A 12854-nucleotide genomic window follows, 5' to 3' on the forward strand; every position below is an offset into this window, starting at 1 on the left:
AAATAGGTGGAACCTAAGAAATCATCTCCATAGGATGAACCTAACCCTCCGATCTATAGGACTGCACATTATAGAATTAGAAACCTCTGTAGACCCGAGGATTAGGATCACCCTATGGAGATGATTTATTGGGTACCGCCTGTTTACTTTGTGGGCTAACAATGAACGGTATGATATTCCTTGAGGTGGGCCCACTGTACTTTTGGGAAGAATACAGGATTTTACTGCCACATATCATATAAAACTCTGTAAAGTCAACAGCATAAACTGAACAATTCCACTCCGTTGAATGCGGAAGAAATTTCTGCAATAATATAGGACAGTTTTTCTAGGGGGCTGGTACCTGTACGACCATATTTGGATAGGAAAAAATGTCAACTGGTGACAGAAAAATATGAAAATAGTGAATGGGTGACACCCTTTTGAAAGTTGGTGAACGGAGGTCGAAATACCTTTTTTCTGACATGGCCTTTTACCCAAATACCCCTCATGGCAAAAAGAACACGTTATACTAGATTTTTCTCTCTCTTACTTTTCACCTACCAAAGTTTACCGCCTACCTCTTGCAAATTTCTCCATTAACGCCTGAAACCCACGAAGTGTAAGTGAAGGTTAGTAGCTTATCTACTCTCTTAGGATTAGTGCTTCCATTAATGCGTTTGAACCCTGTCTTTAGTGTGTGATAATAACCATGTCTGTATTGTGTGTGATAACCCTATCTTTATTGTGATTGATAACCCTATCTTATAACCCTTTTAAAATGGTGACTTAGGGCTTCTGCTTCTATTATCTCTGAAACTGTTCTTATAGAGTTGGTACCCTACTAATAAAGTTGGTATTAGTGTTTGATGACCCGAATATAGATGGTTTATGTAAACCCTTTTGTACATGAATCACAATTTTTTGCACTTGATAATCCCTTATTTGCTGTTGGTAAGTCCCATATATTTACCTGATAAACTTGTTTTGACACTTGATGTAGTTGTAGGTGTTGGATGTATATGGGAAGTATTTGTGCGCCTCCAGCAATGCCTTGATTGGACGGATTGTATATATTCCTTCGTCAGTACATGTAAGAGGCTTTTTTGTAGCTATACATGTTACTTTACAACTTATCCATGATTTAGTGTTCCCACAAAATTCATTTCATTGTACAGGGATATAAGACTTCAGGGCGTGATTCAATGGATGACAAAAATAAGTTGGACTCTGATCGGTTGGCGAACGAGCTGTTGCATCGTACACTTGACCATATCCCGTCAGAAGATATTGGGATGCTTTTAATCCCATGCTGTCAAGACTTTCATTGGGCTCTTGTGCTTGTTGATATGGTGAATAAAAAGATGGTCGAGTTCAACTCATGGAAGGGGACTCATTTCAGGAGCGAGCATCTCCCACTGTAAGTAAATTAACATCTTCCGTAACATTTAAAGTTACTTCCATATGTATAACACTCAATATTCCTTCGTTGTCTTAAATTCAGGTAGCATTAATGAAGGAATATTTGAAGGGCCGGGGTTGCAACATCGATGACTTTCCATATTCACAGATGGATGGCTTCCGAAAGCAGAACAATGGGTGGGTTCAAACTTAAAACTTTCGATTTTTTGTTAGTATTCCTATCTCATTCGTAGTTAGCTTAAAAGTAACTCCATTCAATGCATGCTTTTATACAGGGTTGATTGCGGCGCTTTTGTCCTAAAAGTGATTGAGCATCTCTACCATGGTCAACCACTGAACTTTGGGCCGACAGACATTCATGAATTTCGGCTACAACTCTGTGAGAGATTTTTACGAGGAGAGTTTGGGGACTGCACACTTATATAGGAACACCTTCTAATGTTGATGGATGTTTATTTTTTCTGATGATCAAACTTTATTTTTTAATGGAGATTGGCAGGGGATTTGTTAAATGGCAAGGGAAGTTGTTATGGTCTGTGTTTTTGTTTGTGAATGGGTGGAGAACTTGTAAATTGAAATAGGTTTAATGGAAGTGTGTTTGTGTTTGTGAATGAGTGGAGAACTTGGTTGGTGAAACAGGTTTTATGAAACTGTGAACTTGTTTATGAATGTGGAGAAGTTGTAAATGTAAGCAGGTTTTATGGAATTGTGAACTTGTTTATGAATGTGGAGAAGTTGTAAATGTAAGCAGGTTTTATGGAAGTGTATTTGTGTTTGTGTTTCAATTTGAATATTGGAACTTGTAAATTTAAACAGGTTTTAGACATGTGTGTTTCTGGGCTGATAACCCACATTCGAAGGTTAATAACCCAAAAAAAGGGAGGTTGGTAACCTTAAGTTCCAATTCCAGCAACTTTACTCGGCTGGACAAATGGTTGGTGACCCTCTTTCTGGGTTGATAACCCATATTCGAAGGTTAATAACCCAAAAAAATGGAGGTTGGTAACCTTAAGTTCCAATTCCAGCAGCTTTACTCGGCTGGAAAAATGGTTGGTGACCCTCTTTCTGGGTTGATAACCCACATTCGAAGGTTAATAACCCAAAAAAAGGGAGGTTGGTAACCTTAAGTTCCAATTCCAGCAGCTTTACTCGGCTGGAAAAATGGTTGGTGACCCTCTTTCTGGGTTGATAACCCACATTCGAAGGTTAATAACCCAAAAAAAGGGAGGTTGGTAACCTTAAGTTCCAATTCCAGCAGCTTTACTCGGCTGAAAAAATGGTTGGTGACCCTTTTTCTGGGTTGATAACCCACATTCCAAGGTCAATGACCCAAAAAATGGGAGGTTGGTAACCTTAATTTTCAAGTCCAGCAGCTTCACTCATCGGACGGAAAAATGGTTGGTGACCCTTTTTCTGGGTTGATAACCCACATTCCAAGGTCAATGACCCAAAAAATGGGAGGTTGGTAACCTTAATTTTCAAGTCCAGCAGCTTCACTCCTCGGACGGAAAAATGGTTGGTGACCCTTTTTCTGGGTTGGTAACCCACATTCCAAGGTCAATGACCCAAAAAATGGGAGGTTGGTAACCTTAATTTTTCGGTCGATCACCTACTTTCGAATGTTGGTAACCTCGTTTTGAGGGAGTCGATAACCTGGATTTTGAATTCCAGTAGCTTTATCAACCAAGGGAATGGGTTGATGATCCAATTTTGAGTGTTGATAACCTCACTTCCGATTGGTTGATGACCTATTTTGGGGGAGTCGATAACCTAGATTTTGGTTGACAACCTAGGGAATTGGTTGATAATCCTATTGTTTGTGCCGGTAATCCAATTCTGACTGTTGATAAGTCCCTTTTTCATGGTTTAGATGTAGGAGAGCGACAACTAAATAGAGAACAAATAGCATATCTATATCCAAAAAAATTGTTTATGTATTGATGTTCCAATTACAACCATTCTTTACAAAATAACAAAAAAGAAGTCATCACAATATCTGAGAAGTTTGTATGTTCAAGGGACCGTACTTCATATTCATGAACCCCAACTCGATAAGCTGTATACTGGCGGCTCTCTTCCCTCGCTAATGTTATACGTTCTTCTGTGTAATGAGTCAACTTTGTTTGCCAACTATGACCCAATTTCTGACGCTTTTGAATGAAGTCTGTAGTCTGATGTCTACTGTGCTCTACCAATGATGCAATCGGCAATCTTCTTGCATCCTTCAGGACAACATTGAAACACTCCGATCTATTTGAAGTCAATACATCATACCTATTCCTCTTAAAATAAAAACTAGCCCAGTGTTCGTTCGCAATGTCACTTATCCACTTGTGTGCACGTTCATTCCTCACCTTAATCTTCTCCATTGTTTCTCTGAACACACTCTCTCTCAAAGTCCGTGCGGCTTTCCAAAACAATCTCTCAAGTAGAACATCTTTGAACTCGGATCGCAAATTGACGGCGAGGTGACGCATCCAATAACTATGATGAGAATTGGGAAATATATTAGGCACTGCCTGCAACAACCCCTTATGTCGATCGGAGCATATGGTGAATATGTTCATCTCCGCTGCCAATACGTACTGCCTCAGCAACATAAAAAACCACCTCCAACTATTTTCGTTCTCCGTCTTAACAACCCCAAATGCTAATGGATATAAACCGTTGTTACCATCGACCCCGATTGCAATCAATAAGATTCCTAGATACTTCCCTCGCAGATGTGTCCCATCAACCAAAATTATAAGCCTGAGTGTTCGATGAAAAGACCGTATGCTAGGACCAAATGTCCAAAATAAGCGAACAAATCTATCATCTCCCCTAGGTCGTAAATCTCTGGCTCTGAAAACACACATATAGCTGCTGGGATTTCTTCTCATCATCTGAACTGTAAGTGCAGGCAATATTCGATAAGAGTCCTCCACATTCTCACACTTAATCTCAAGTATGATGTTCATCGCGTTATACGCCATTTCCAACCATCTACCTTGCATCGAACGGCATACTTCTTCGGTGTTGACTTTGACCTCACGAACATAAACCTCTGCCGAATAGCGTACTCTTTGACAACCTTTTTGAAGTGTTGCATATAGAAAATATTGCCCCAACCGTTAACTGCTCAAACTGAAGATTATTAGTATCTACATCATGGGCCCCAACAAACATCTCATCTGCTTTCATTGGCCGACTACTGTTAGTCGGAACCGGTTGAGATCCCTCTCTGATAGGAGAATCCGCACTGAAAGGCTGAGCGCATGGACTAACACCGATATTTCCATAATCGTCATCATCATCATCATCATCCTCCTCCTCCTCCTCCTCATCATCATCATCATCACTACCATCGTCATTATCATCATCATTTCTTTCTTCTTCTAAATCTAAACCCCTCACACAGAAACCGTCTTCAAAAACATTACTGAAGTCCACTTCAAGATCTCCCACATTTTGGAAGTCATCAATACCTCCACAAACATGGTTGCCATACAAATCACTTGACAATGTTTTATTTAAGTCAATTTCAGACCTGCATAGTTCGGCAATATATAATCAAGTTGGATCCATATGAATTATAAATTGAAATATGGAAGTATTCAAACATTGTCAAATAACTACAATACCTTATGACAGGTTCTGCTGGAGCACCTCTGATCTCTTCACTAACATATCTCCCATCAAATTCACTTTCGTAGTCTTTTTGCAAGTCCACTTCAAAACGAAGACGTTTTTGGGACGGAATCGAAGTAGAAGGAATGCTACGATTAAGAGAGGGTCTCCTAGTGCAGAGTTTGTTTGGGGGAAGCATTGACGAATTCAAGGAATTAATACATTTGTCATTTATGCTCTTAGTTATGTATATCATCACAGAATTGAACATGTATCTGTCAAACATCATTAACATTGTTTGGAGGACATCATCATCATCGACGTCGATTAAAGTGACTATATATGGATCCACAACATATCGACATTTTATTGATAGTAAAACCTGCCTTTCTATAACACCAATCCATCTTCGGATTGCAGCTTCAAATTCGTCGAAATTGATTCTGCGGCTGACAGATAACAATGTCTTCTTCCCTCCGACGTATTCCCAAGAAACATCATCCTTCAAATCTCCATCATAGTGTAAAAGAAGAGAAACCATTGTTTCGGACATTTTTATAAAATTCTAAATAGGGGTTCTAAACAGAGTTGTTACTAAAAGGGGATCTTCATATCTTCTTGATGGGTATTCAAGTGTACACAATGGGTTACCAAGTTCATAATGGACTCTAAATGGGGTTTTACTACCTCAATGGGGGTTTGAAAGTCAGTCCACAAGGTGTTCTAAGAGATTATCAGCTACCTAATGGGGGATTCAAGTCCGTACGGAGGCTTCTGTAAAGGGTAATCAAGTTGCAAATTAGGGGTTTTCAACTCTCTACACAAGGGGGTTTTCAAGTTTCTAAAGGGATTACCAAGTACATAGAAGGGGAGTTACCAACAATGTACAAGGGCTTTTCAACACTCTCCAAGGGGGTTACCAAGCCTCTCCGAGGTGTATCAAGTGTCAAAACAAGTTTATCAGGTAAATATATGGGACTTATCAACAGCAAATAAGGGATTATCAAGTGCAAAAAATTGTGATTCATGTACAAAAGGGTTTACATAAACCATCTATATTCGGGTCATCAAACACTAATACCAACTTTATTAGTAGGGTACCTAAGTCACCATTTTAAAAGGGTTATAAGATAGGGTTATCAATCACAATAAAGATAGGGTTATCACACACAATATAGACATGGTTATTATCACACACTAAAGACAGGGTTCAAACGCATTAATGGAAGCACTAATCCTAAGAGAGTAGATAAGCTACTAACCTTCACTTACACTTCGTGGGTTTCAGGCGTTAATGGAGAAATTTACAAGAGGTAGGCGGTATACTTTGGTAGGTGAAAAGTAAGAGAGAGAAAAATCTAGTATAACGTGTTTTTTTTGCCATGAGGGGTATTTGGGTAAAAGGCCATGTCAGAAAAAGGTGTTTCGACCTCCGTTCACCAACTTTCAAAAGGGTGTCACCCATTTACTATTTTCGTATTTTTCTGTCACCAGTTGACAATTTTTCCATTTGGATAATGTCACCACTCACTTTGTTGTTTTAACCATTTTAAATTAGTTCTTCAGCCGGTTACAAGTTACAACACTCATGATGCGATAACATAAGTAAGAAATAAGAAAAAGGAGAGAATATATGATTCTCCACCCATTCCTAGAGTAGGGCCCACAATTTTACACCTAATGTTTTGACTGGGCAGGGCCAACAATTTTTTTACGCATGCATAGAATGGGCCAGGAATGCTAGTACTATACATAACTAGTAAACTGTAATCATTAATACCTTCGGTATTCTAAACTGAAGGGTACGCTTGTAGAAATGGGGGGAAAGGGCGCCCCCTTGCAGCCAATGGGGGTACAAGGGGCCCAATTCATCAAACAATGAGCTGGAGTGAAATTTAGTCATTAAACTGTGGACAAGGTTTCAAATTTCAGTTTCAGAATGCGTTTCGTCCCTCACTGAAATCGAAAGAAATCAAATCAAATAATATTTTATCTCGGACAAGATCTCGAACGAAATTACGGAAATATAAATATTAATTAAAGCTTGCTTAAAATCCAGATTTTTGGGAGATTTTCCAGAGAATCGAAATTTCTGTCGAAATTTTATACCGTTTCGAGTTTATCCAATTTCGATTTCGGAGTTAACCGAAACCCGAAATTTAAAACCTTGACTAGATAAGCAGTGTGGAATCTTGATGCCCGCTTTCCATGTGAAACCAAACAGCTAACGATGAGGAATTCGAGAATGAGATCAGTTCCTAGATTATAATCGATATACAAAGGGAAATGTTATCAGCACTACGGTATTTTGATGAGGGCACTCCTGACTTTATTCAAAGTATGGTATGGCTCGGACCATAGGATGATCCAAACCGTCCATTAGATGGGCCACAGCCTAAATAAGTTGTGCCCTAAAAATTATTTTCATTGGTTGATCCTACCCCTCCGATCTATAGAGGGTGAGGATCAACCCTCTAGCATTCAGATCGGAGGGTTAGGTTCACCCTATGGAAATGATTTCTGGGGCACAACCTATTTAGGCTGTGGTCCATCTAATAGACGGTTTGGATCATCCTATGGTGCTGCGGTCCATACCGTACTTTTAATAAAGTGAGGAGTGCCCTCATCATAATACAGTAGTGCTGACTGCTGATAACATTTCCCTATACAAAATATCCCCAATATGTGTATATATGTACATATAGCAAGTAGGGCGTTGAGAAAGAGATTTTAAAATGTATAATATCTCTGATTTGGATCGTCTTGCATCCGCCGACAAAGCAAATCTTGTCATGAAAAAAGATGTTAAAACTGTGGACTCAATAGTTTTACTGTAAGAAGCATTATTTAGAACATTGCAAGGATAACTCATTCCTTTTGCTAAAATACCCAAGACAACTCCATAAAAATCCCTTGAAACGTGTATTGAAAGAGCTGAAAAAGGTCAACACTTCTGTTACAACTTAATACAATAACAACTACAAAATCACAAGGTAGTTTACTTTGCTATTTTCGCAACAAGCAACAGGTTTACTCAGCTGACAAAGTATGCAGCTATATATGAACATAACTCATGATTCTGAGACAATTTTTGGAGATCAAGAACAATATCTGGGCAAATCAATAATCAGAAGGGCAGATTATGTCGTCAATTTTCAGTATCATCTTGACAACCTGCGTTGCTAGAAGGATCTGCTGCTGTTTTCCAATCAGGGTCTCGAATACATTTTGCTCGCGCATGTCATTCGTACCAACATCATTGCAATCAATCCCACAATACGGGTTGTTCTCCTGCAGACACCAATGAATGTTTAAAAACAGTTCATGTGTTTTATCACATGAAATCTATGTCGCTTCAATACGGGTACGAGTGCCCGAATCCAACACAGGTATCGAGTGTCGGATCCAACAAACCTCAAAAAGAAAGATTTGCAGATATGCTAAACAATGTAAATCAATTCTCAAAATTTAATTCTTTAACATAATAATATAGTTATATTTCCATATAAACAACTTACTATCAGGATGGACAAAACTTAAAGCATGTGGTAATTGTAAAGTTGTTCTAGTAGTACTCATAAAAAACAGAGAAAGGGCATTAGAAGTGTCGCAGTACTGAAGTATTGGAATCCAACACGTCTGATAAAGGTACGCCGCCCATTCAGAAGAATCCATATACAATGGCATGAAATACTTTTTTTTTTTAATTGACATATTTCATTAATATTAGAATAGCATTAGGGACCATGAGTCCCATCCTGCAATACAAGATATCAAAAAACTAGATTGGCCATAACCAGAACCCGAAAATGGTAAGATCAACATAAAAGATCCAAACACAATAACATTCTACATTTTTGTTCCCCATGCCATTAGTAACATTTCTTTGAGGCCCCAAACTCGTCTCTATGTACCATCGATTCTTTTTACAACCTTAATCTCATTAATCTTGATAGCACCGATCTTAACAAATTACCAGATGGATACTACTTACCCACAAACTTTTCCGCAGTCACTCAATAGAAGGCACCTTCAACTTATATATTTCTCCAACTCCAAAAGAAGTGATTTGATTTCATGAGAGAAAGTATGAAATGATTCCCAACTTTCTCTCAACAGCCAATCAGAGAAGTGGGTAAAATAGGCAAAGCTTTTAAAGCACATTATGATTCCCACTCAACACCCACTCAGAGAAGTGGTTAAAATACGCAGCATCATTCTCTAAACAAGGGAGTGCAGATACCAGTTCCATTTTGAAATGTTTAGCAAAAATTGAATAAAAGAACATAATAACCTAACATAACAACATGGCTTGTGAAATTCCAAGGGTAGGCCCGAGTACTATTCTATTGACAACTTATGAGGAGGTAAAATTAGGTTTCTAACAAGTTTTAATCTTTTGAAAACTCTAACCCAATTTGAAGATTAAGAGATCAAAAATGAAAATTAAGCACACAAGTTAAATCCTAAGTGCAATAAAAGAAAAGTAAGAGATAAGAGAGAGTGCACCCGAGATTTAAAGTGGTTCGGTCCTCCAATGTGAGGCCTACTCCACTCCACCAACCAAACCCGTTGATGGCTTCACTATTTGATCTTCTTAACTTCGGCGAAGATCGATGCCGATTACAATTCCAATTGCCTTTAACCTTGGTGGCAATCCTCACCACGAAGAGTGGGCTCCGCTTCTCCGAACACTCACCCAAATATAATCGTCTTGATAAAGAAAGAAAGAAACAAAAAATCCCTCACAAGGGTTTACAAAGTTTGAAGAAGATGTACAAATTTGAGCCTATGATCAAAATCCTAATTCTAGAGGATGAGAGGCATAAACAAGCTTAATACACTCTTAGGATATTCCAATAGGTTTTTAGAGTATTAGGATTGATAGTTGGGAAGTTTAGAATACCCATATATATAGAAAACCCAAAATATGACCGTTTGGAGGCATAGTGGTAATTCTGGCAAAAAACCCAACGGCTATAATTTTGTTCCCGAACTAGTGGTCTCGAAGTTCCGAGAGATTTTCTCGGAGTTCTGAGAATTTCTCTCGGAGTTCCGGGAAATGAAACAGAAGATAAGAAAATGTTACTGGACCAAATCTCGGAGCTCCGAAGAATTCTCTCGGAGTTCCGAGAAGCCTATTTCCAGCAGATTTTTAATTCTTGTTTCTTATTTGTTTTGGGCTTCCAAATCTTCACCAAGTAGGATTGTTATGAGGGTTCCAAATTGTTGAAACACCACAAGGACAACCACTTAAGCATTTAGGGTGTGTGGATACTTATTTATGCCTCTTAAAATCTAAACTAGGATTGGATCTTTACATTCTAAAACGACTTCGATCTTCAATTGCGATGCTTCAAGTCTTCATGCGTCTTGGATCTCCGATGTCTTTGGCCTTCCTAATGCGGTCCAATGAGAGCTTTTTGGCCTTAATCCAAGCAATCTTGTCTTAATACAATCATGATCTACAACTTAGACATACAAACACATTAGTGATATAAAATCACTTGTGTATTGGAATCATCAAAAGAAGATGGGAATGCCAAGGTGGGAACCATTGGGCTTACAACTTGATTTGCTGAGACTTGGGCAAAAATTGAATAAAAGAACAGATCAGCCTAACATAACAACATATCTTGATTTGCTGAGACTTGACCGCAGTAAGTGTGTCAATCGGCTGGAGGCCACTATTCTCTGCAAGCGCCATGGGGATGGAATCCAAAGCATCTGCAAAGGACCTGATAGCATACTGTGAACAGAGAATGCAAGAAGGTTTAAAGCTATGTCACAAATATCGTTCTCGAGAATTTCTCGGCAAGGGAAAATCTCGGGGTATATTAAAAAAAATTATTTTTTTCCAGATTTAAATCTGGAAAGAAACGATAAAAATAAAATTATATAAAAAATATATAAATATAAACAATTTAAGAAAAAATATTAAATAAAAATATAGTAAAAATATAGGGATAATATCATGATATTATCGCGATATTTATGATAAAAAAAAGAAAATATCCTTGTACTTTTAAAATCTCGAGATTATTTCAGGATTTTGTTGTTTTATCAAAATGTTGCGATAAAAACGCGATATTTTGAAAATATCGGAGATATTTTTGACATAGGTTTAAAGATGTCTTACTTTGTCTTACTTTTAAAATCTCGGGATTATTTCAGGATGTTGTCGTTTTATCAAAATGTTGCGATAAAAACATGAATTTTGAAAATATCGGAGATATTTTTGACATAGGTTTAAAGATGTCTTACTCTGTCAGTAGAGAAATAAAAAGGTAGAACCTAGTTTTGTACCTGCTCGACTCCTGGGTATTTATCAGCAGCCGCCTCCACAGCGATTGAGCAGGAGATTTCAGCGGACCCACCACCATACACAATAGAATTGTTACGAATCATATTTCTGGCGACACACAGGGCATCATGGATGCTGCGCTTCGTTTCCTCGATCATCATGTTGTTGCCTAAAATATTAAAAGACAAAAGCAATGTATCAATCATCTGTGCCTTCCACTAACAGAACTTGCTTGCTTAGCAGGATACTTCTATCCTAGTCATTAACAGTAACCCAAAAATGATTGCACAAGCTCATATATAAATGTTGTAAAACTGGTTGCAAAAGAACATATATAAATGTTCATGCACAGGTAACAGCAACCAAGAAGTGGTTACGCAAGCATTCTGCGCCAAACACATATAAACCTCTATTGCAAGATAGAAAATTGAGGCCCAATACTTTGGTACCTGGATGAAACATAATATTTCATCAAGTCCTCAAAACAACCCAAAATAGCAACTGGCAAAACTACTGCAATATCATGCAGTAGGATACAAACTCTCTAGGTCAAAAATTTTAGGACTAGGCTTTTGCTTCCTAGGCGTAACAAAACAATTATCTTACCATGATGGAGATGAAAATTGTGCTAGTAGACATTTTTTTTTAATAATAAGACTTGTCAGTTGATGCCAATATGTCATAATCTTGCATTCGGAGCCCACTGGCAGAAAAAGGTACCTAAATGAAGATGAATATTGCTTTATTCATCAGGAAAATAAAAAGAAAAAAGTTAAATAGTGTTAGCTGGTGCAATAGTCCTGGTTAAACGCTTCCCAGTTCGAAATTTCTGACTCTCAACAGCATTTTTCTTCATCAACATGAAATGGAGCCGGAACCAATGTCTGTTTTTCTTTTCTAACTAATACTCAGCTAACTTCAATGAGTGCAAAATGTTGACGCTAGTGTTTAAGATTCAACATGGATGTTATATGGTTGTCAGTCAATGAAATATCAAGGTTATGGCACTTGTATGCCTTTCAGACTCGATATTAAGTAGCCAGTTAGCCACCATGGGCACAAAAATGATGAGCCAGATTGACCTTGTTCACTTTAAAGGATATAGATGATATGTTTAATTTTACTAATCATTCCGAAATAAAACATAATACATACATGTAGGGAAAAAACTACCATTTAAAAACCCGAACTTGGATGAGAACTAGGCCAAGGTAAAAAGGAGCGAGTCGGCAAGCCAATGATTGGTGTTATCAGGTCTTCAATAACTCAAACGAGTCAAAGGAGTTTTGATTGACTGCGTAGGGAAAAGCTTGAGTCAGACGATAACTCGGCCTACTAAAAGGGAGGTCAACTCAGGCAAGCCCATAAATGACTCGGAGTTTTTAAAAAATGGGAAAAACTAATCCTTTTTTCCTGAAAGTATCAAACATAAAATATGCAAGAAAGCAAAGAAAATTGTCACATAATAAACTTGTTCGAAATGAGTACAATGTGCATCTACCCAAAGATGTAAATTTTACATCATGCCAATTTTGAAATG

General features: G+C 37.9%; 2 protein-coding genes and 1 long non-coding RNA gene across 9 annotated transcripts in view; 1 reads left to right on the top strand and 2 right to left on the bottom strand.

Annotated features, from left to right (window-relative positions):
- Positions 1–760: 760 nt before the first annotated feature.
- Positions 761–2003, top strand: LOC143891396 (uncharacterized). Its single transcript, XR_013255306.1, has 4 exons — positions 761–1072; positions 1158–1399; positions 1484–1578; positions 1677–2003. It is a non-coding gene; the product is annotated as an uncharacterized LOC143891396 (long non-coding RNA).
- A 1347-nt stretch (positions 2004–3350) lies between these two features.
- On the bottom strand, positions 3351–4376 carry LOC143891143 (uncharacterized). Its single transcript, XM_077395783.1, has one exon. The coding sequence runs from the start codon at positions 4374–4376 to the stop codon at positions 3351–3353; it is 1026 nt and encodes a 341-aa protein (XP_077251898.1).
- Positions 4377–7909: 3533 nt separating this feature from the next.
- Positions 7910–12854, bottom strand: part of LOC143889999 (T-complex protein 1 subunit epsilon-like) — a 39780-nt gene continuing 34835 nt past the window's right edge. For 4 of the 7 annotated variants that reach the window (XM_077394467.1, XM_077394468.1, XM_077394466.1 and 1 more), the window contains 3 exons: positions 11317–11483; positions 10646–10759; positions 7910–8301 (listed from right to left, as the gene is read on the bottom strand). In XM_077394467.1, the coding sequence (XP_077250582.1) occupies positions 8131–8301; positions 10646–10759; positions 11317–11483 (452 nt within the window). In that variant the 3' untranslated portion in view covers positions 7910–8130. Of the gene's footprint in view, positions 8302–9712; positions 10482–10577; positions 10760–11316; positions 11484–12854 lie in introns of those variants that run through there. The other 3 variants (XR_013255092.1, XM_077394471.1, XM_077394470.1) reach the window with 3 other exon arrangements.

This window comes from Tasmannia lanceolata, unplaced genomic scaffold (assembly GCF_043159265.1).
Source record: "Tasmannia lanceolata isolate RefF3 unplaced genomic scaffold, GAP_Taslan_0.1 ptg000013l, whole genome shotgun sequence".
Classification (NCBI taxonomy): domain Eukaryota; kingdom Viridiplantae; phylum Streptophyta; class Magnoliopsida; order Canellales; family Winteraceae; genus Tasmannia; species Tasmannia lanceolata.